Source organism: Bos javanicus, chromosome 26 (assembly GCF_032452875.1).
Source record: "Bos javanicus breed banteng chromosome 26, ARS-OSU_banteng_1.0, whole genome shotgun sequence".
In the NCBI taxonomy this organism is placed as follows: domain Eukaryota; kingdom Metazoa; phylum Chordata; class Mammalia; order Artiodactyla; family Bovidae; genus Bos; species Bos javanicus.
The window spans coordinates 7,015,250-7,039,530 of record NC_083893.1 but is presented as its reverse complement, the minus strand read 5'-3'; the positions used below and the strand labels follow the sequence as shown (position 1 = coordinate 7,039,530).

The following is a 24,281-nucleotide window of genomic DNA, read 5'->3' as shown; positions in this document are numbered from 1 at the left end:
AAGTAAAAGATGTGAAATGAAGAGGTAGCAGCTAAATCAGGAATTTAAGCCACTGCACTGCTGATCTCAGAAAGAATCTGGTCTGGAAGGAGGAGACCTGAACTTAAAGGGGCCGCAGCTGTTGCTGTTAAAACTTTTAGGGAGTATCATTTGACTTGGAAGCCTCTGCTTTTTTGCATTTGTCCCAACCAGGCAACCCTTATTTAAAAAGTGATCAAATCAAGCCTGAGAATGAGAGGCCTATGTTTCAGGTTTTTCTCTTGTGGTTCGTAATGCTCTTCTGTGTATTTCCTGCCAGGCTGTGTACCTGCTCCTCTTTACTAAGTAAGCTTCTCGAAGAGCACATGGCACAGTGCCAGGCACATGAAGAAAGAGATGTTTGATTTTAGTGGAGCACACAGACATGGAATGATAACAGTAGAATTATATGCATGGTGAAGATGCTCTTCTTGATCGTGCTCTTATGTGTCCATGTCTGGAGGACTATGGGCCTTAGTCAGAACCTGTGCAATACAGACCAGGCTCTTCAGGTCAGCATCCCTAGGTGGAAATAGACCACTGATAATAATTGCTAAAATTGCTAAAATGGATATCCATGAAATGACTGCAATAAGTGGATTCCAAAGCCTTATCGTGTCACCTTCATCTCAAAAACATTTAGCTTTTTTAATGAGTATTTTTCCACTGCCATAAAACAGCCCCATGCGATGTTAACTGTATCATATATTATAAGCATAGCTAATAAATTCATGTAACATGATGAAATGTTGCAAATGTGCTTTGATGGAGCCTAAAAAAAAAGAAAACAGATCTTTTGTGTCTTTTTTTTTCTTCTATTGTCATTTGTCAGTAAAATGATAAAGAAGGAATTTTCTCTTTCTTCAATTTATTTTATCTCCAAAACTCTCCTCTGGGAATGTTCCTCTAATAAACATTATTCAGTGGGGTGAAGACATTATGCTCTAATAAGCCTTTATCAAAGGAGTGTTATAATTAGTTACCAAAGGCAAGCAAGTAAAAGGTTGGACATTCAGCCATCCCTCTCTGAACCTTTGTACCTTTGCAGGTACAACTCTTTGGTCCAGAATGGGGCATGCTCAGTTTCACCCGCATGTTAATAAACCCGTGAGATCCTCTGTGCCACTAGAACTTGACCAAGTCTTAGTCTTGTTTCCCAATGAACTGCCCTCAAGGTGACTTTACAAAGTGACACATATTAAGTAAAGCCCCAGGAAAATGGGAGAGGGGTCTGTTTGTGGGGTTAAGTCACTGAGCAGCTTCTTGGCAATTCTGATTTTGGCAATGATTCGTCCTCGGAAAGGACGCCCTCACACTTTCTGCGAATGCCTCTCAAGACTGGGTTTCAGGCATTTCCAGGCTCTGGATTACCATGGTTACTGTCTGACTCTGTATCTATTGCTTGACTGGAAATAAGAGCATGGTGATGTATGCTCTGCCTCTCAAGCTCAGGGAATAGTTGAAGGTAAGATCTTGTTCTGAAGCAACATGAGAGCTTTGTGCTTTTCTTTCGTCCACACGACAACTCATAAATTCCATATTCTCTAAGAGTAACTCTCAGTAAAATTGAAAAAAGCTATATTAAATTTCAAAAGGAGACCCTCACATACTCAAAAGACATGAAATTGTATTATACAGCAGCAGTAGAAAGAGTTAACAATATCTCATGGGAGCATCATAACCACCAATGAAATCATTGTAATTAAATTGAATATAAAGAAAAGAAGTAAAATATCAACTTTATGGCATATTTGCACGTTCCTAAATTAATTTTTATCTCTATATAGTAACATACCATTTATTTCTAGTTGGATTGCTAATCTGCTACCTAGATCCTGGTCTAGTGGAGAAAAAGACAACTTAGAACACAGCCATGGACAGAAAGATCAGGCAATTAGTAATAACAAGGAAAAGCACTTTGCATGCAATAAAACATCCATGGGAGGTAGTGATCGTTTTATTATTATTTATTGCTTAGTTTTCTTTCTCATATATTGTCTCATTTACTATAACTCAATGGAGTTGGTTTGGTTAGCATGTCCATCAAAGAAAGAAAAGTGAGGCACAGAGGGATCCTGTGGCTATTGAAACTCTCATTGCCACTGAATAATGGAGCTAGGATTTGTCCAAAGGCTTCCCCAGTGGCTCAGTGGTAAAGAATCCACCTGCGATGCAGGAGATGAAGGAGAATGTGGGTTAGACCCCTCAGTTAGGAAGATCCCCTGAAAAAGGAAATGGCAACTCACTCCAGTATTCTTGCCTGGAAAATCCCATGGATAGAGGAGCTTGGTGGGCTACAGTCATGGGGTCACAAAGAGTTGGACATGACTGAGCATGCATATAGTTTAATCATTTTATTTTATTGCCTCTGGAGGTACTCACTGATTGCAAAAAGTATAAATATTATAGTTGCAATTATAACAAATTTGGCTATCTGGTTTTATAGCTTGCAGAAAATGAGTGTGTCTGGATTGGAAATGGGAGATAAGATGGATAGGCTTCCTATCAACAGATAATACCTAAAAATCGAGCAACTAATAACAAATACTATAGAAGTTTTATTAAAGTTATCTTAAATAGAGGTAACAGCACACTAATTCCTTGTATAAAATGATGGTCTGGGGTCATTTCTGAATGCTCTACTATATTCACTAAATTATGCTTTAAATGGTTTGAAAGAAAGTAATCCATCCTAGAAATATTGATCCCCCATAATAAACAAATGATCTCATTTGTTATGTCACCTAAGAAAGACCTTTATTTTAAAAAAGTGACAAATCTACATGGTAATTAGAAGGGACTCGCTTTGATAATCATTTTCTAAAAAGATGGTGCTAGATAATTGGGGTCTTACTATTAAAGAAATGGAGAAGGAAATGGCAAACCACTCCAATATCCTTGCCTGGAGGATCCCATGGACAGAGGATCCTGGTGGGCTGCAGTCCAGAGGGTTGCAAAGAGCTGGACATGACTGAGCGACTAACACTATTAAAGAAATAGTCACACTTATCAGTATGCTTCAAAGATCCAGGGTCTAAAAAGTATCCACCTTAGACAACTTTCCGTAAAACTTAAACGATTGAAGAGCTTTTTACCTGTCAGTAGATTCTTGATCTGATGCTAGATATGGTCTCATTTGTTATGTCACCTAAGATAGGTCTTCCTGAACAAATTGTCCAGCAGTACTCTAAACTGTCATAATTAAGATTAGACGGAGAGGATAGACTTCTACTCCGTATATATAAATGTGTCCTGGACAAACTTGACAAGGCCTACAAGTGTAACGTTAGCAGCCCGAAACTTAAAACTGCAGTAATTCTTATTGATGATTTTTTTTTACATCTTTATTTTCTAATTAGCAAGTAATGCTCTAGAAATTAATAATCATGTTCACTGAAACTATTTCAAATCTTGTGTCTTACATTAAACATAGATTTGAGCCTTATTTCAGCTTCATACATAGGCTGGAACACAATTTATAGACATGAAAATAGTTAACTTTGTGCAAGTCGAATAACTCACTCCATCAACATCATCTTGTGGCCCATGCTAGTGACTTGATTCTCCACTGACTTCAGCAAGAAAGGCCAGTAGCAATCCAGTTTCTGAAATGGGTATCAATGTAACAGTGGATGTGTTGGCACCAGAATATCAGTGTATTAACTTTTTAAAAGATAAAACCGCACAGACTAACTCACACAGTCTCCCTTATTACCTATTTTCTATTATTTTTCTGAAGTGGTATCTTTATGCAAATAGCATAATAGTATAATTTCATTATTACTGAAATTTCCTTTGCAGTCAGTGAAAATAAGCACTACTAAAAATAGATTTTCTCAATTTGTAATTATTTCTCTCATGTTTTATATATTGTATATATTTACACTGAGGTTCCATCTGTTTTTCCTATATACCTAGCCACATACCACAAGTTGCATAGAAAGGATGAAACTCTGATTGCTCAGCTTCCTGAAGGAAAGCCCCCTGTTCTCTGCAGCCCCACCCCATGAATCCCCCAGTTCCCTCTAGTTCACTTTGCTGTACGCCTGCTCACAGGTGCCAAGACACAGTACCAGTTCCTAAATTCAGGTCATCAGTGTCCTGTTCTAAAGGGGAAGAAGAAAGGTTTTCTGTCCTCTGCACTGCTGTCGTTTCAGCAAAGTTACAAAAAGGCAAATCAGACACTGTCTGTTCTCTGAACATGATAAGTGAACATCAAACACCCATATCGTTAAACCTAGTAGAGAGAGGGAAGTCAAAGTGATGCTCTCATCACAAGTATAGCTTGTTCTCTTATCAAAAGACCAGATTAATCCACCAACACTGTGTGAATTTGGTTAGCTGCTAACTCCTGAGAGAAAATCTAGTAATTTATTCAATGAGGAAAAGGAAGTCATAAAAAGAGAATTGAGTATAGGATGTGGCCAAGATGTCAGCTCTATCCCTGGAAAATCTGTAAGGAAATGAAAGTCAAATATGGAAAAAAATATTCTCTACCCTGATGCTGGGAAAGATTGAGGGCAGGAGGAGAAGGGGATGACAGAGGATGAGATGGTTGGATGGCATCACTGACTCAATGGACATGAGTAAGGGTAAACTCCGGGAGTTGGTGACGGACAGGCAGGCCTGGCATGCTGTGGTTCATGGGGTCACAAAGAGTCGGACACGACTGAGCAACTGAACTGAACTGAATTGAACCTGTTAAGTGGTATAAAGAATAACTATAATAGGCCTAAATGCCCCTCCCAATTTCCTTCATTTCACACTATTATTTATTAACTATAAAAAATAAAACTGATATAGTGCTATTCAATTATATTTATACAAGTGTCAAGTAAGGAGCTTTACCATGTGGTTCCCTGGTGGCTCAGAGGTTAAAGCATCTGCCTCCAATGCGGGAGACCTAGGTTCAATCCCTGGGTTGGGAAGATCCCCTGGAAAAGGAAATGGTAACACCTACTCCATTATTCTTGCCTGGAGAATCCCATGGACAGAGAAGCCTGGTAGGCTACAGTCCACGGGGTTGCTAAGAGTCGGACACAACTGAGCAACTTCACTTCACTTAAGATACATCAAATGCATCATTTTTATTTTAGGTACACAGTCTGCAACTTCCTATTGAAAGAACCACTTAGTATCCTATGCAATCTGTTGGTATGTAGGTAGTCCTCTTTTAAAACCATTGTGAAAAGCACAAAATATGACCAATATGTGTTAACTCAGGAGTGAAGTTCCATTTACATGTTACAGCAGTATTTATTTCATTTTAATTACATTTCAATGTAGTTGCTTTACAATGTGTTTTTACTGTACAGCAAAGTGAGTCAGCTATAGGTATACATGCATCTTCTCTCTTTTGAGTTTCCTTCCCATTGAGGTCAGCACAGAGCACTGAGTAGATTTCCCTGTGCAATGCAGTGGGTTCTCATTAGTTGTCTATTTTATACATAGTAGCAGTAGTGTATATACATCAATCCCAATCTCCCAATTTACTCCACCCACCATAGCAGTATTTATCTAAACCAACGGTATAGCTAAAGTGAAATTTGATTAATCCTGGACTTCCATGACAACTGCGGCATATACTCAGAGAAACAATTACTGTAATGACTCTGCTGCTGCTGCTAAGTCACTTCAGTCGTGTCCGACTCTGTGCGATCCCATAGACGGCAGCCCACCAGGCTCCCCGTCCCTGGTATTCTCCAGGCAAGAACACTGGAGTGGGTTGCCATTTCCCTCTCCAATGCATGAAAGTGAAAAGTGAAAGGGAAGTTGCTCAGTCGTATCTGACCCTCAGCGACCCCATGGACTGCAGCCTACCAGGCTCCTCCATCCATGGGATTTTCCAGGCAAGAGTACTGGAGTGGGGTGCCATTGCCTTCTCCCTGTAATGACTCTATACCCACATAAAAAAGAGGCAGTGATTTGAGGATAATGAGTTGTTCCACCATTATCTCTCCACTCCTATCATTTGTGTAAAAATGTATGGAAAGATACTAGTTTTGAATATTGTAGCCATCTGTGCTAATCTTAACCAGTATATTTTATGATGATACTTTTGAATTATTGAGGAGAAACCTTAGCAGTGTGGAAATGTAGAATACCTTTGTAAAGTTAATTCATTTTGAGGGGGATGCATTTATAAGGTAAAAATTATGGAGAAGACCACATTGTAATACAGTCCTTTTGTATTTGTTGGTTTCTGTAAGTATGTACTCTGTTAAATACTATGCAGTTATTATCTGAGCCAGATGATCAAGGTCTGAGTCATTAGTGATAAATCATATAGATAGCATATATCCTTGACACGATGTGATGAAAATGGCACTTGACCTCTATGGTCCACCCCCTAAAACTTAGAACTTGAGTGAAATCATGAGAAAAACATCAAATAAATCAGAATTGAGAAATATTCTACAAAACACCTGACTGGTACTGCTTAAAACTGTCAAGGTCATCATGAACAAGGCAAGTCTGAGAAACAGCATAACCAAAGAGAATCTAAGGACATATAGTAGTTAAACACAGTATGGATGGGCTCCTGGAACAGACAATGGTCATTAGGTAAAACCCAAGAAAATCTGAACAAAATATGGAAATCATTTTTTTTAAGCCTCAGACCCTATAGTTTGCTTAATTATTCAGTTGTATTGGCTGCAGCATAGAACAATGCCAGATTTTGCATTTAGATGGCAATGACTTGATAACAAATAGGTGGTATTCCCTGAGCCTTCATTTGCTTAAATGCATAATCACTGTTACTGAACTATGTGACATGGGGAAATTTTTGCTCAATTTTCTTCTTTTCCACTTAATATTCTCTCTACTAAGAAAAAGACATACAGGCTTTCCCTGTGTCAAGATTGGGTGGTATTCTCCAGACCACTTGAGAATAACTGCTTAGAACTGTGGATACACTTCCCTGTGATACTTGTACCCTTTGTAATAGATGTCTGTCACATATGTATCAAATTTAATATTAGTAATCTTAATTTACATATGATCATTAGTCTTGATATTAAGAGCTGTATAGACACATCTATTAACCTTACTTTAAAATACTAATACCTGGTCCAAAATCCTACCATTGTATCAAGGTCTGTTTTTAACTCAACCCATAATTCTGATGTGAATCCTGGGTTACAGGGCATCTCTGGTATATTACAGTGTTATGGGGAAATGCATTAACAGTTCTATTTTGAACATCAAGACATATCCTGACCAACTGGTTAGTCAGGGGTCTTCTGCCTACTTTTGCTGAGAGCAAGACTCCCTTAAACAAAAATTTCTGTAATGTTTCTTGAAATGAGAGCTTCAGGAGTCAGGGATTGGAGAGCAGGATTGGTGCACAAAGAGGCAAAAGAGAAGCTGTGGGAACCAAGACTGTGCGTCACATGTGTATTTCCCAGAATGGTCAGGCTGCAAGTGAACTTATAGACCTGTCTAATACAAACCCTGCATCTTACAGAAATGAGAATGTGTTGCTCAGGCTCGGTCCTGGGCCAACTCCTGATCACTTCTTTTCCTGTATTCCTAGAGGTCAGGGAGAGTGGCTTCTAGTCTTATTTTCTTCTTGCTACACACTGAATCTTACTGCCTTATCTTCCTTTGGCTTGCTGTGACCATGGCCACATCCCCAAGCTCTTTGCTCTGAAGTTCACGTAGAATCGTTCAGAAATAAAGGGGAGCCATGAAAATTGAGGTACATAGCAAAGGCCCTGAATTTAGAAGTAAAAGCTGACCCCTAGTGTTCATTTGGAGAAGGAAATGGCAACCCACTCCAGTGTTCTTGCCTGGAAAATCCCAGGGACGAGGGAGCCTGGTGGGCTGCCATCTATGGGGTCAAACAGAGTCGGACATGACTGAAGCGACTTAGCAGCAGCAGTGTTCATTTAAGTCTTACCTAATCCTTCTGATCCTAGTTCAATCTTCTGACTGATCCCTTGATAAAGATTATAATTAAGACTAATTATGACATTTAACTAAGCTTAAAATTTCTCTTATTTATTTCAATATTTAAACCCCATATAAAAATAATGGCTAAGAAAAGGGAAAGAGCTCTTAATTTGGGGGTAGAAAAGATATTTTCATATTTGAGGAGAAACTTGGGCTGTCTTTACCCATCCCTTCTCTAGAAATGTTATCTATGGCAAACACTGTCTTCATGGAAATTGGAGGCAAGTTCTGCTGTAATGAATATTTACTCCGGAGCACAAGAGGCAATAAGTGAGGATAGATATGCTTTCCACAGGCAGAGGGGTTGGAGCAGTGAAGGCAGAAACAATCATTTTTACCTACCTCCTTTCCCTTAAACTTCAACTTCCTGGCCTTTGCTGTGCCAGTCTGGACCATCCTAGTCCATAAGAGTGAAAAGTGAAAGTGAAGTCGCTTAGTTGTGTTCGACTCTTTGCAACCCCATAGACTGTAGCCTACCAGGCTTCTCCATTCATGGGGTTTTCCAGGCCAGAATACTGGAGTGGGTTGCCATTTCCTTCTCCAGGGGATCTTTCCCACCCAGGGATCAAACCTAGATCTCCCACATTGTGGGCAGATGCTTTACCCTCTGAGCCACCGGAGAAGCCCTAGTCCATAGTCATAAGCAAAAGCCTCAGAATGAGATTCTGAGACATAGGAAAGGGAGAAGGAGGGATGTTAATATGCACGGAGATGAGAGAAAACCCTCAGGTCACTAGTCTCTGATGGCTGTCCACTTACATGAAAGAAATACTATTCTGGCATAATGTTGGAGACTGCATGCTTTTCTTCTTTGAATACATACATGCAAGTATCTGCATTCTCTAAATAAAAAATAATAATTGCTGAATAACTAAATAAATAACTTTATTATGGGCTAGTGACTCTGTTTAAGTAACAAACACCAATAAGAAAAAAATCTTTAATTCCTTTCTTGCTAGTTTTTTTCATGGCAATAGATATTTACTTTGGCCCTTATTTCAGAAAAATTAAAATTCCTTTCAAATTACTACACAGACTCTCTTTAAAAACAGAATAACTAAAATGCATGATGGTCAATATATTTCAAGCTAATGCTGGGTAGCTTATTCCTCATTTTCACAAATGCAGCTCTAATGTTTGGATTTTTAAAACTTCTCTCTTGAGCAGCAGTGTACTTTCATTCTGAGTCCTTTTATTTAATCAGAACACACGCACCCATAGGCCACATCAAAGACAAGAAGGCATCAGTACTCAGATAGGAGTCACATTCTTGATGTAAATGTGTAACAAAATAGTATATTATTCAAATATATTTTATAACTTATATGTTTGCCTTTATTTTACAAATACCAGAATTTAAAAAAAAAACTGTGATGATAGAATCAGATAGTAAAAAGGATTACAGATAGTAAGTCAAAATGCCAGTCACTTATGCCTGCACCTTTGTGACTTTGGCCAAGTCACTTACCATCTCTGGACTTTGTTCTTTCATTTTTTTAAAATGTGAAGGTTGGGTGAGAGGACCTCGCAGTGGCGGTGATCTAGATTTTGAACCACGATAGTATCTTACTACTTTGAGATAAAAGCATCTTTAAAGTTGTCTGATTCTCTATCTTGTTTAAGATGAAATTAAATTTTAGAGAATAAGTGTAAATATGCTACAATGTGAAACATGCCCAAGGTTTTTAGTTCCATTTCTTCTAGTGCTTAATTACTGAAATCAATCACTTATCAGCAGCTGGTCTGCTGCTGCTGCTGCTGCTAAGTCACTTCAGTCGTGTCCGACTCTGTGTGACCCCAGAGATGGCAGCCCACCAGGCTCCCCGTCCCTGGGATTCTCTAGGCAAGAAACCCAGTTGCAAAATAGAAGTAAAAATATTTGTTATCCCATCTTCACAGAGAATCAGGAAGGATAAATTAAATGAGAGACATTTTAGAGTCCTTGGAAGAAAGTGCTTCTTAAATTTAAAAAATTGCATTACTATCATTCTTATTAGGCAGCAGATATGAGTAATTTCCTGTGTATTCCTGTTGGCTGTATCTTCTCAAGGGAATGCATTTGAAAAATAAGTAGAACTATTTCATGGCTAGAGTACTTAAAAAAAAAAAAAAAAACTTTTCTGAAAAAAACACAATTTTGAAAGTACAGAAAGCAAACTAATGCTATCTCAAATCCCCTGAAGAAGAGATTATACTTTCTGGAGAAAACTGACATAATGAAATACTTTATATTCATTAAGTTACTTTCAAACTTTTATTTCTTCAAGTTTTTGCCACTACTCCTAAAAGATAGTGACTATACCTGTATGCTTTACAGCCAGACAAATTAAAGATCATTTCTTTTTGTTTAGAAGTATATGAATAGGGTTTCTAATGTTTAAAGAGTTTTTTTTTCCCCCAAAACTTACAGTAATAATAGATTTTCATAAAAATGTTATTTGAAAAATGTTATTTCAATAGGAAATATTGAAATGTTATTAAACCTCCCTATTAAACCTTAAAAAATAAAATAGTTCACAGTTTTCTAATGAAGTCAGAAGATTCTGCTTTTAAAGTTAGTTTAACAATGAGACTTTCAAATAAAACAATTATATTAATAAGAGATGACTGATGACTTGCTTATAGATTTAAGGACTATCCATTTTTCTTTTAGTGACTAAGCTTATTTAATTACAAACATTTTAGAATCAGGGAATAGGACATGTAGTAACTACGTTCATATTCACAAAATGTTAATGTAGCACAATGAGGCGATAGTCCCAGTAGTTTAAACCCAAATCACATCTGTGTTAAATAAGTATTATTGGTCCAGTTTCCAATTCTGTTTTCTCTGTATATATAGTTAATGTCTGGCTGAATCTGTATTTACTCTTCAAGATTAAAAATTAATGCACCAAGTTTTATTAAATCAGGAATTATTATTGCCTAAAATCCTATGTACCAAATAAGTGTTTATTCAGTAGATGGCCAACATTATAGCTTGCATGTGTCCTAGACCAGGTATATATTTTGTGCTTAAGGCTAACTTTTGAAGATTTCTTACCTCCTTTAACTATTTCTGTAAATATTTATTTATAGGTATTAATGTTCTTTGATCACATAAAAAGTGAAAGGATTCCTAGGCATTCATCTGAACATTTAAGTAAGCTAGGTTTCTGACTATATCTATACAACTTTTCCCTATTTACTTAAGTGTATGTTGATACTTTTACAAAGGCCTAAATGTTGAAGAATTCATGACTTGGAAGTACTAAGTCACCGGCAGAGCCAGAATCACAAGTCACGAGCTTCTGTTTGTAGGATAGGGTGTGCTCTTGCATTATTTTTAAGTCTAGCATCGACATTGTCTCCTTGAATCTCATCTTACCTATTAAAAGTTATAGAGTAAAAAACTTAGTCATAGATGAGAGTTCATGTGTATTTACTAAAACATTTTATAGATTCCCCCAAGTCTGATAAAACTAAACAGGAAATAAAAATATACCCAAGAGGAGATAGCACAGGCAAGCAGTGGTGACTGATCTGCATGTGGGTTAAAATATACTAGGATTCCATTTGATTTTCCTTGGAGACACTTAAGAGTAGACTTCTGAAACAGATTTAAATTATAGATTTTGCGAGAGTAAATAGGGCCACACTAGCCTTTTGTTGCATTGTCTTTTAGTTACTGGCATTTGTATCCCATCTGGATGTCCCTTTGGATTCTTGGACCTTACTTTCAAAATGCACCTACTATTGTTTGCTTTGTAAATTAACACTGAGCCATTTCTGCTATTGCAGTATCAACATGAAGATAACATTTTAAGTTTCATACATTTTTATACCGGGTTGTACTTTGTTTTCGGTATTAAGAAGAGACGTTTGCTTCTTAATAACAGTGGTCAGTCATAAAGACTAGAACCTAATTCTGTTATCTTGAAATGATGACAGAGTTGATTCATTGACCTATGGCAACAGCAAGAAAAAAATTGTGAATAATAAAGGACATCTGAATTTTACTCTTGATTTGTGTAAGCTGGTGATATTGGAAGAGATGTGGTTTTGGATAGAGAAAGATAGGTTAAGATTATCCTAGTATTATTTTTGTTTCTAGATTTTGCGTATGTGTCTATGTCTCATCATCCTTACAGCTGCAGCTTTATTTACATTCTCAGTGCTTTTAGAACTTCCTTTGGTGTATAAGGAGAAATGAAGAGAGAAGGTGAAAATGTAGGCAACTTTGTTTCTTTCTAGCAGTTCTTACAAGTTCCATATGCCACTATTTAAAGAGTACCCTGTACAGATGAGTGCTTGTGGATTCTGATCATCAAAGAGCCAGGTGAATCATATTGTCAGGCATGTTTAAGAAATGCTGCTGCTGCTGCTGCTGCTAAATCGCTTCAGTCATGTCCGACCCCATAGACGGCAGCCCATCAGGCTCCCCTGTCCCTGGGATTCTCCAGGCAAGAACACTGGAGTGGGTTGCCATTTCCTTCTCCAGTGTTTAAGAAATGATATATGATCTATTTCACCCCACACACTTGTTCTCCTGTTGTAGTTATTTTCAGGTTGTTAACCTATTCTGAGGGTTTGTAAGCTCCTTGAAGTCACAGAGTATGTCAGTGTTTGCACTTTTAAGGAAGAGAATCCATTGCTCTCACCCTGTGTTTAAAAAGTTAATGAATATACTTGTATTCATTTGTTCATTCAATATGGTTGACCCTTGAACAATATGAGTGTGAACTGTGAGGATCCTCAGATCTGCAGATTTTTTTCAGCAGTAAATCCTACATGATGCACTTGGTTGAACTGGTAGCTATGGAGCTGTAGATTCAGGAAAACTGTGACTACGGAAGGCCCACTGTTAATTATACATGAGTTTCTGATTGTTGGAGGGTCAGCACCCCTAACCTTTGCACTGTTCAAGGGTCAACTGTATATAATAGTATTATTTTAAAAAATATGTACCTCTAAGTTAAGGAACACTAGAAAATATACTTTATACTTCTTGCCAGATTTTAAGCAATCAAACATCAGGAATTGTATGCCCTCTTGTTCAGTTGCTCAGTTGTGCCTGACTCTTTACTACCCCCATAGACTGCAGCACACTAGGCTTCCCTGTCCTTCACTAGCTCCCAAATTTGCTCAAACTCATGTCCATTGAGTCAATGATGCCATCAACCATCTCATCCTCTGTTGTCCCATTCTCCTCCTGCCCTCAATCTTTCTGAGCATCAGGGTCTTTTCCAATGAGCTGGCTCTTTGCATCAGGTGGCCGAAGTATTAGAGCTTCAGCTTCAATCCTTCCAAGGAATATTCATGGTTGCCTTACTGTCCCTCTCATAAACACTTTTGCACAGATATATTTTAGATTTGAGTGAATCTGGGCCTAATTCCTTGGACCTGGTAGGCTGCAGTAGTAAGTAAGCTACGAACTCATGCTCCACATTTATGTCCTTTAGACAAAAGATGTTTTATAGGACAAGAGCCATTTACCTAGCCAACTTATTTTGTCTCCTTTGTCATTCAAAATCATCAACTGTAAGGGCTGTAAAACATAACTGAGGTATTAAAATTATTTTCAAATAATTTCTAAGTAACAAGAAAGAATGAAAATATCCCTTCACTTATGAGCTGGAGTGGTTAGACACCTAAAGAAGCTAAATCATCTCTAGTTTGGCTTTTTTACAAAGGTCTCTTCAGATGGTGATTTCCATGTTAAAAAACATAGCTATTTATTCAAAAAGGAAAGGTGTACAGAGTCTCCATGATGAAGAGACTTCCTAAAGAGTAACCTTAAAGAGAAAAAAAAGACATGAAATACTAAGCAACATTTCCTGGCTTGGAAAAGAAAGCGCTCTGACAGTGTTTTTGTATTCTTTGTCTTCCCCAAAAATCATGACCTGAGGCCAGTGGGAACAGAATGGAGGATTAAGCACACAATTACCAAATTGCCCCTTCAAAAGGTATTTCACCAACCACTACAAAACAAATCACCCAATTAAAGGAAGTATTTTAAAAATTCACCTAGAAATAATAGCAAAGTAATTAGTAAAGTTTTGCATCCTGTATATGTCTTTCTTTATCAATGTATTTTTTTAAAACCGTGTTAGCCATTACAAAGCTATTTTTCATTCCTATTGTTCTAGTACAGCAGGGATAGGAGTCAAGACCAAGTGATAAGAGTCCACAGTACTCTTGCCATGAATGCATCACACTCCAGACTCATTGGAAAATTACTGATTTTCTTGGATCAATTTAATCCAACCCAGAATTATCTGGCTTCTGGAACCTCCTGAGACTTTCAGAGGGGTTACCACTATTGTTCTCAACCCTTAACTGTTCATCAGAATCACCCAGAGAGTCAGCCAGGGAGCTGTAAAAGTGTATAGATAATATGATACTTCTTCCAGACATTGCTGATTTACTTGCCCTGTGGTGGGACCCCTATTAAGTGCTTTCTAAAAGATGCTCAGGAAGTTCTGATGTGCAGCAAATGGCTGAAGATGACTTGTTTGGATATTTCCAGACCAATTTTCCAAAGCTCAAATATAAGGATGTGGGTCGGTGGGTGGGTGGGGGACATTGCAAGAGCTTAAGTAATAACACCATATTGTAAATATATAAAATGGTGTCAGAGTAGTCTGAAACAGTTTACTCCCTTAGTATCTGAAATTTCTAAATCCAGCAAGCACATGGAATATTATTCAAAAAAAAGTCATTAAGAATTTGACTGCCAGGAAATGCTTGAACACATACAAACACTGTCATTGGGTCTGATCCCAACAGATGTCCCTTTTAGACACCTGTTGGAGTGAACTGTGCCACTGACCCTTTAAATGGGATGGAGCTTTAATTTTCCAAAAGCAGGGACCCAGTTGGAATGCTAGAAATGCACATTTGTTGCTTATGTTCCATTCTAGTAAACCATCTCCTGAAGAATTATGTTGATCTCTTGATTGTGTAGTTAATGAGATAAGTCTACAAATAGCATTCAGATTGACTAGCAGTCTTATTTATAGAGGTGTACTGGAAGGAGTTGATTTCCCATAATCAGCTAATAAGGAGAAGCAATGTTATTTTTACCTTCTCAAGAGTCTTTCAAGAATTGATGTGTGAAAAACGAGAACTGTCCTCGTAAACTGGAAACTGTTGAAAGCTCACCTAGAAAGCTATTTCGCATTTCTCCTAAGTGGGGAGTCTGGATTTGTGTTTGATCATAATGGAATAGCTAACATGTTAGCACAGCTTAACACCAAACATGCCTGTGGATGATTCTTTCCAAAACCCGACATAAACAAGCTGTCTTAGTATCCTTATTTCAGGCACGTTCATCATGTCTATCTATAGCATACTACTGAATCAGGTACTGCCTGGTTGAAGGTCATGGATTACACATAGCTATTCAAATACTTTATTTTTGAGACAGCTGAATTACTCCCTGACCTGACTTTAGTGAGTGGGAGGATCATCTTTATGCCTTCCTGCCCTTTCTAAAAATAGTAGGGCCTTTTAACAAGGAGATATTTTAAGCAGCTCATATTCACTTGTCTCATCAGGAGACACTTATTTTGGCCACTTGCATGTGTCCAATTTGCTTGTCTGAAGAGTTAGACTTTTGAAGGCTAGTCTGTGCTCCTCCACACCACTCATATAAGAAACTGGCAAGCCTAAAGACACTGGGATTACTAGCTGAGAGTCAGTGGGTAATCACAAATGAAGGGAAGACACTTTTTAGGAATGTGAATATGCTTCTGAAACCATCCATTTCAGATATTTCCACATCAGTCCTCAGCTGTTTGGATCTGTTTTCATAAAACCTGGCTGTGACTGCACTCCAGAGACCTCAATGATCTTGCCGCTTTTAATAATTATTAATAGGAGCCACTGCCAGCCTGTGGATAAGGGAACCTAATGAGAAACTGCCATCCAAAAACTGAACTGCAAAAACAAAGCCAAGCAAAACCAAACAATCCAAAACAAAACCAAAAGAGAACAACACAAACAATCTGTGCTCATAAGAAGACGCGTAGAAAAGCACCGAGATGTAACTCTGGTTTGATAACTGGATTTATCAGTCACATGACTGGCATGCAGTGGGTACTTTGTATTTTTCTACTTTGAAAATAGAAGCTCAAATCTAGGTATTCTGCACAACTGGGACCAAAAAAAAAAATTATGAGTATGAGAAAACGCAGACTCTAAAAGCAAGATGGAATTTAAGCAGGTAAACCCTGTCTCACAGTCATGTCATTCCGGTACAGTTGTACGTGGTACTCGTGTTTGCACCTCTAAGAAATTTCCATTTTTTCGCATCAAAAACTCCAGATATGAAGCTGAAGCTGCTTTCTTCGCCAACCTGAAGCTGTCTGATTTCAACATCATTGACACCCTTGGAGTTGGAGGTTTCGGACGAGTAGAACTGGTAGGTAATCATTCTTTAAATGCTTTTGAAAGTCCTGTCTTCTTTTTTAATTTTTTTCTTCCAAAGATTTTTTCTTCTCTATCTAATCATTCATTACTCTTGTTCCTAAATCCGTACCAATACTTTCATATCAGCATATCAGAGTTTTCAACAAAGTGAACTATATCATGTAATCATTAAACAAAAAAATAAACATCAATTTACTTTTCAGAAAACCTCTTCATAATAAATGAAAGGTAAACACATTTACTTAATGAGGAGTCATAAGGCAGTTTTTATCCAGCTGAGTTTCTATGATCTTTATTTACTTACTAAGTTCTGAGCAGTGCTCATTAACTTAATTATGCACTCTATAATCATAATAACTAAAATATAAATTTATGTATATATAAATGGAGATGAGGTATATTTACATGTCGTATATACTTATGCATATAACATATAATTATTCTCACCACTGCTTTAAAAATTAAGTAAATGGTGTAGTTATTCTGTGATTCTGTAGTTATAAGTACCTACTGAGATTACAGTACATATATATATAACTGTATTAAATAATATGGTTTGAATATTTTATATATTTCACACATATTTCTATTTCATGTACACACACACAGAGCTAAGTGTTAAGATTAAGAAGACAGTTTGATACAAGTTTATACATTAAACACATTGTATCAGTGTGGGGTAAACCAAATGAAAGCATGTTCTATTGTGTCTGTTTAAAATATAAATTTAAAAACAAAAACTAGGAAAAAATGTATTCTAGTTGCTGCATTCCAGACTATGTAGATAAAACCATATTTGAGAATTCGATTAGTGGCCACTCTTCTGAACGTGGAGGATCCCTGATATTAGACACCAGTACAGTATGTTAGGAACTCCCTGAGACTGCGCACAGTTCAGTAAATAGTTACTGTTGCCATCAGGTGACAGGAGAAATCCCCTTCCATAAAAGTAGCTTGAAATCCCCTTCCAAAAATCCTGATGGCAACAGTAACTATTTTTATGTTTGTCCATTTGTGCTACAGTAGGGGTTTTTGAGTTGGATAGCACAACTATGCTATTTACTTCAGTATTAGACAAGAAGTGTTTAGAGCCATAGCGTATTGCATTGAACTTGCATTATGCTTCCCTTAACACTGGCTGGAGGTACTACAGTAATACTGCTTCTGACTCCACTCCTGACTTCATACTGTGCCTCTGGGGATCAAATATTTTCAGTTATAGGAGTGAAAATCAAATAAGGGCCTAGGAAAAAACCTCCTTCTTTTCTGAACCCTGCTAAACTAATGCAATCTTAGATTTATTTTTCAAAAATATTGATTTTGTGATGAAATGTAACTTCATATAGCTGGTGTTACACATGAACATCTTAGCACTGGGGAGTGTTGGCACGTAGAAAGGGCGCAGAGCATAGCACTCCTAACCGTGAAGTGTTTATTGTCTGGTGTGTTTGTTTATATTGCTCTTTGTGTCTAAAAACCCCTCTCTCTATGAAACAGCATAAAGGACAGAATCTCCTTGATATTAATTTTATGGCTGTTATAGTTTCTTCAATATTATTTTTAAAGACTTTGTACAACAAAAGAGCTGTTTTAGTTGACCATAAAAATATCAACATTATAACTGTGGTCTCCTAAGAGGTCTGATATCTTCAAACTGGGAGCCTTTGCGTTAGCAGTGAGATCTTTTATGAAATACAAGAATTTACTTAGGATTTTTGAAATATCAGAAATCACTTAAAGACACTGAAACCCCTTCAAGCTGCATAATCAAATGCCAAGCTGATAGTGGAAAACTTCTAGAAAATTCCCTCAAAAATGTGAGGAGGCACAAACCACCACCCAATTAAGGAAAGTTTAAAGTGGACAGTTGGTAAAGAACCCACCTACCAATGCAGGAGACTCAAGAGACACAAGTTCAATCCCTGGGTCAGGAAGATCCCCCAGAGAAGGAAATGGCAACCTGCTCCAGTAATTTTGCCTGGAAAATCCCATGGACAGAGGAACCTGGCGGGCTACAGTCCATGGGGTAGCAAAGAGTCAGACAGGACTGAATGCACGTGCACATCCACGCAAAGTGGGCATATTAAAGGTAATGCAGTTTAAAAAGACAGAATTCACATGTGTTTGTATGCAAGTGCATGGTTGAGTACATACATATTTATTATAATCTTCGTCCCAGGAGGGAAATCGGAAGTAGTTCACCCTAACTTTCTTCTCATGGATATTATATTTCACACTTTTACACAAATGTTTGTAGACTAATGGAAATCATATAGGTTATAACTAGGTATAAGGTGTAACTAGTACATCCCAGGAAGAAGGGTATGTCCTTAACCTCTGAAGTGACGTCATCTTGTGTGATCTTGCACTTCCCAGAACAAGTGGGATAATCCAAATCTCCAAGTTATCTTCACTGTTCAGTGTAGACTGGCCATTTCAGTGATCACTATTACCCTAGAATCAACTACCCCAGTTCTTGCCACTTACTAACTATCCTATAATGTTAATTACTGGGTATGAAAAATATTCTTCTCTGTGATGATTCATTTTTACATGTATTTGGTGATTCCAAAATTAGGAGCTTGGCTTCAACCCTTTGACTGCAATTACACATACTGTTGTCATAGCTGATAGGGAATCATGGTGAGGACACTGGTGACCACCCAGGAGACCGTAATGTCCCATTAGAGTAATACTCACACCCTTCATAGGTAGGCGGCAGGTCTAGATAGAGCCAGTTCTGTTGTGATTACAGAATTTTAACCTTCACTCCTCTCTGCAAATGGTGCATGTGAGATATTCCTGTTGATTTTATAGAGTGCTATTTTGATGCAGTATATCCTCCATATGAACTCATTTTACATATGTATACAGAGTAATGCACGTGTTACTGAACCACGAATGACACGGATTCTTGGGCTCTGGAGGAGAAGAATTCAATCAGAGGCCAGAGACTAGGCTTGATCACTCAGAGCTTTTGTGTAATAAAGTTTTATTAAAGTATAAAAGGGATAGAGAAAGCTTCTGACATAGACATCAGAAGGGGGCAGAAAGAGTGCCCCCTTACTAGTGTTAGCAATGGAGTTATATACTTTTTAACTGCTTATTACAGTGAATCAAAAGAATGTCTGAAGGTTCTAAAGACCTCACTAGACCCACTCCCATAATTTACATTTTAAGATAACAGGATTAGCCAGAAGGTTTTTTTCCAGAGACTGTCCTCAAGCAGGATACATTATTGTTATATAAGCCTAAAGAATGTAGAGAGAAAAAAAGTTTGTTCTTCCCTCCTCCTTGAGAATCCAGACCCTTCTCTCCTTGGGGACACCCGGACTTCTTATCAACCTGCCTAGGAATTGACTCTCTCAATACCAAGTACATAATATTTATACCTTGAACCTACCAACCCTTATTTCAGTAGTAATGTTGATCAGGTAAGTGACATTATAAAAATTACCACAATGGAGAAGGCAATGGCAACCCACTCCAGTGTTCTTGCCTGGAGAATCCCAGGGACGGGAGCCTGGTGGGCTGCCGTCTATGGGGTCTCACAGAGTCGGACACAACTGACGTGACTTAGCAGCAGTATTTTTAAAAATGTTCCCATATATAGATTATAAGATTATAAACTCTTGAATTGGGTATGTAGAACTAAGAAATTTGTATTTATGAACCCTATTTCCTATTAGAAGTTAGAAGTGTAGTTTTATTATCATTTGATATACAGATCATGTTCATGTCATTTTGCTTAATATAATACCCTTCAAACACTTCTTAGCATTTCTTAATTTTATCACTTATGTCAATTTAGATGAACTTAGATGCAGGGGTATTTTTCAGACAGATGAATTACTGAAATGGTCTACTGCCAAATTTTAGAGATGAGAACATAATTTAGGAAAATAATAGAAACTTAAACATTTCTTCAGTGATGAGACAAGAAGCTTGAAGTAAAGGCTGTATATGAATGGGAGTTCTGTTCTTAAGTTATTCAGTCTATTTCATAAATACTTTTATTTTTATTTATTTATTTTTTTTATTTCATAAATACTTTTAGCATAACTGATTTCAAGTACTCTCAGACACATCTTATTCACACCCGTTACCTTTGGGAAGTCATTTATACTGCTTTCCTTTCTGTGACCTTGTATATGCTTTATTTTCTGTACGTATTTTATTTTGAAGAATTGCTTTCTTACTTATTTAGGGCTACCTGCTTACAGAATATTTTCCAGAAGATCACATTCCATTTATAATAGCACCTTCAGTGAAATAACTTCTTTTTTAATGCATGATGTAATCGTTAAAGCTATAAGCACTGCTGTAAGACATCTATGTAATCCTGTTAATTTACAAGACCTAAGTGTAAAATAAGGAGATTGATTTTTACAAATCACAAGTGAAAATTAATCTCATTCCTTTATGGTCACATTTCGAATTTACTCTCATTTGCTCTTGTCAGAGAGGCACTTGCTTTTCAAAGTAGATTGTGTGTGTGAAAGTCACCCAGTTGTGTCCAACTTTGCAACCCCACAGACTGTAGCCTGCCAAGCTCCTCTGTCCATGGAGTTCTCCAGGCCAGAATACTGGAGTAGGTAGCTGTTCCCTTCTCCAGGGGATCTTCCCAACCCACTGATCGAACCCAGGTCTCCTGCATTGTAGGAGAATTATTTACTGTCTGAGCCACCAGGGAAGCCCCTCAGAGTAGACTGATACAAGTCAAATTTACTAATCTAGCAGAGCTATGTGGTGGTTGCTTTAAATGTTAAATATTTAATCTATTTATTCAGCAATTCAAACCTATTCCAGAACACCATACTTGGATAAAATATAGGAACAGTGATATGGAAAACATGATCTCTGTCTTCTTGGATTATATTCTTTCTACATCATTTATTTTATATTTATGTAGCCAGCTCTCTGCTGAGACATACAAAGTTTAATAGAAAATAGCCACTGCCTCTAGGGACTCACAGTCTTCTGGGACAGGCAATCATGCCAAGTAATAAGTGAACCCATAGAGTATGAGCAACATGTGCTCAGCACATGGAAAAAAGAGCAAGACTTCCTGAATGTCTTAGAATTTCTAAGACAGACGATCAACAACATTAAGATACTGACATAAATAACCTAAAACGTTTTGGTATACTTCTCATAAAATAATCTATTGCAAGACAGTTTATTAATAAACTGATGGTATGTTTATTGATAAATTGATATTACTTTCTTACTAAAATAATAAAGCTTTTTATTTGAACCCAGCTTTATAATTTTCAAGTTGCTCTCATATCCTGTGTATAATTTTGCCTTTATACTACTCTGGGAGGTATAATCCACATTTCACAGGAAAGAAGTCAGGAGTAATGTGTATAAGTGACCTAAGATCACAGGGCACTGAAAGAGCTGTTGTTATTGCCCAGAACTACTGACTTTTAAACTAGAATTTCTTTTGTAATCATTCTGACTTCTAAAAATATTTAGATTCTGTCACGCCAATAACAGCCACCATTATAAAATCAGACAAGTGTCACACTTCATTATCATATGTATGCCTTTGTTTTCTTTTTTTAAAAAAGTCTGTTAGAATTCAAGAACCTGTATTTATGATGATCCACTATTCACCTCTTCCTCTGTTAAACCTTCAGAGAGTCTCTTTTCTCTTTTGTGGCTCCTAGTTTAGTGTTAAAATATCTATGGAGGGAAAATAGACATGAGACAGTATGACATGGCAGCTAAAAGCTAGAATCTGGAGTCAGTCTTTCTGGATTCAGATCTTGCCAACTGTGTGTGATCAGTCATTCACTTAAACCTCTTGAGCCTCAGAGGTTTTTTTTATTGAGAATAATAAAAGGGTATGTGCCTAACAGATTGCAAAGATTGAATGAGTTAAACTCCATAAAACAGTGCCTTCCCCATAATAGGTTAGTACGTTTTCGCAGTGTTATTATTATTATTAAAATATGCTAATAATCACTACCCATTGATCATTTTCGGCTTTGCCTATAGAAAAGGGAAGGGATGAAATAATTTTCCTCTTTTCTACCATTGTCAGGCCAAGTCCTGAGAATACACGCATTTCCCCAATATAAGAAAGAGCCTGAGGTCTTCAAATGACCTACTATGAGAGCTTGTATTGAATTCCCCCAAACCACTAAGCTCCTTACTTTCTGATCTGTCATGAGTGCAGATGGGAAACAATTTTCAGTCATCCTCACACTAAACCTTTGTGAACCGGAAGTAGTCTGCTCTAACGTATCCATTTCTCTTCTAAATTGTAAAGCCTCACCCCTTAACCTCTGGATAGGAAATCATTTTTGGTGCAAACTCCTAAATCATATCCACTTTCTCCGTAACTTTCTTAAACCACGGCACCCTGGTTGGGCACAACAAGGGTCTGGCTCTTGCCAAGTGGAGGGCAAAGGTCACCTCGCATTTCACCTGTGCCGCAGTTCCATGATGGGATTGCCCAGGATGGGGCAATGTAGTAGCAAGTTGTGAGAACTCTGCCTACACTCACAACCACAGTAGTGTAACAGGGTCTATGTGCTGTACACGTGTGTATCCATACACTCTCAGCATTTGTCCCAGCTGCTCAGTCACTCTGTGTCACATGAAAGTGACGTGGAAGACTATGTACACCAACTTAAAAAAAATAGGGACTAAGAGATGATTAAAGAAAGAAATGAGGTGAAGCACCTATTGCTCAGTCAACAGAGTTTTGTTTCATTGTTATGAAAGGGGAAAGCTTAACTCCACAGGGAAGCCCCACAGAAGATGAAAACTTTTCAAGAGCTTCTTGCTGCCAAGCCACATGCATGACAGTGAAATGGAATAGCTGTGGGATCACTGGGCGACGCTGGCATTTGTGGCCACGGCAGTTTATGCTGCAGACGATGCCTGGGGAAAACCCTGCCGTCCTACGGCCTTGTGTCCTCAGTAACCAGTGAATCAGGACTCTATGCCGGGTGAAAACTCAAAATGGCCTCACTTTAATACAGCCTTTTCTCTAGACATACCTTTCTAGTCAATACAGTGTTGGTCTCTGAGTCATGTCCGACTCTTTGCAACCCTGTGGGCTGTAGCACACCAGGCCCCTCTGTCCACTGGATTTTCCAGGCAGGAATACTGGAGTGGGTTGCCATATCCTACTAGGATTATTATTAAACGTGTCATCCTCATTTATTCTCCAAAAGAATGAAAATTGACACAAATTATTAGTTGTGATAAATAGTATTGATTTCTGAGAAAACAGGTTATTCAGAGAGCCAAAGAAAATCCAATCTGATAAATGCTAACTGAACGTAACAGTGTAGTCACAGTACAGGCATTCCTGAGAGGGGCTGCGGGTTCAATTCCAGACTACTGCAATAAAGGGAGTATCACAGTAAAGCAAGTCCCAGGAATTTTTTGGCCTGCATATAAAAGTTATGTATATACGATTGTTGTTTAGTCACTAACTTGTGTGTGACTCTTTTGCAACCCCATGACTGTAGCCCCCAGGCTCTTCTGTCAATGGGACTTTCCAGGCAAGAATACGGCAGTGGGTTGCTGTTTCTTTCTTCAGGGATCTTCCTGACCCAGGGACTGAACCCACATTTCTTGCTTAGCAGGCAGATGCTCTACCACTGAGCCACTAGGGAAGCCATGTATATACCATGCCGTAGTCTATAAAGTATGAAAAAGCATTATATCTGAAAAACAATGTACCTCCCTTAATTAAAACATATTTTATTGCTAAAAAATGCTATCATCTGAATCTTCAGTGAGTCATAGTAGTAACATCAAAGATTACTGACCACAGATTATGATAGCAAATACTAATGAAAAAATTTCCAATATTGTGAGAATCACCGAAGTGTGACCCAGGGACACAAATGTGGGCAAATGCTGTTAGA

General features: G+C 37.7%; 1 protein-coding gene and 1 non-coding gene across 4 annotated transcripts in view; both read left to right on the top strand.

Moving 5' to 3' along the window:
- PRKG1 (protein kinase cGMP-dependent 1) overlaps positions 1 to 24,281 on the top strand; it is a 1,413,309-nt gene that overhangs the window by 1,341,125 nt on the left and 47,903 nt on the right. For all 3 annotated transcript variants that reach the window (XM_061402665.1, XM_061402664.1, XM_061402667.1), the window contains one exon: positions 16,282 to 16,378. In XM_061402665.1, coding sequence (XP_061258649.1) covers positions 16,282 to 16,378 — 97 coding nt within the window. The remainder of the gene's footprint in view (positions 1 to 16,281; positions 16,379 to 24,281) is intronic.
- Positions 4,875 to 4,946, top strand: TRNAW-CCA (transfer RNA tryptophan (anticodon CCA)). The gene has a single exon. It is a non-coding gene; the product is annotated as a tRNA-Trp (tRNA).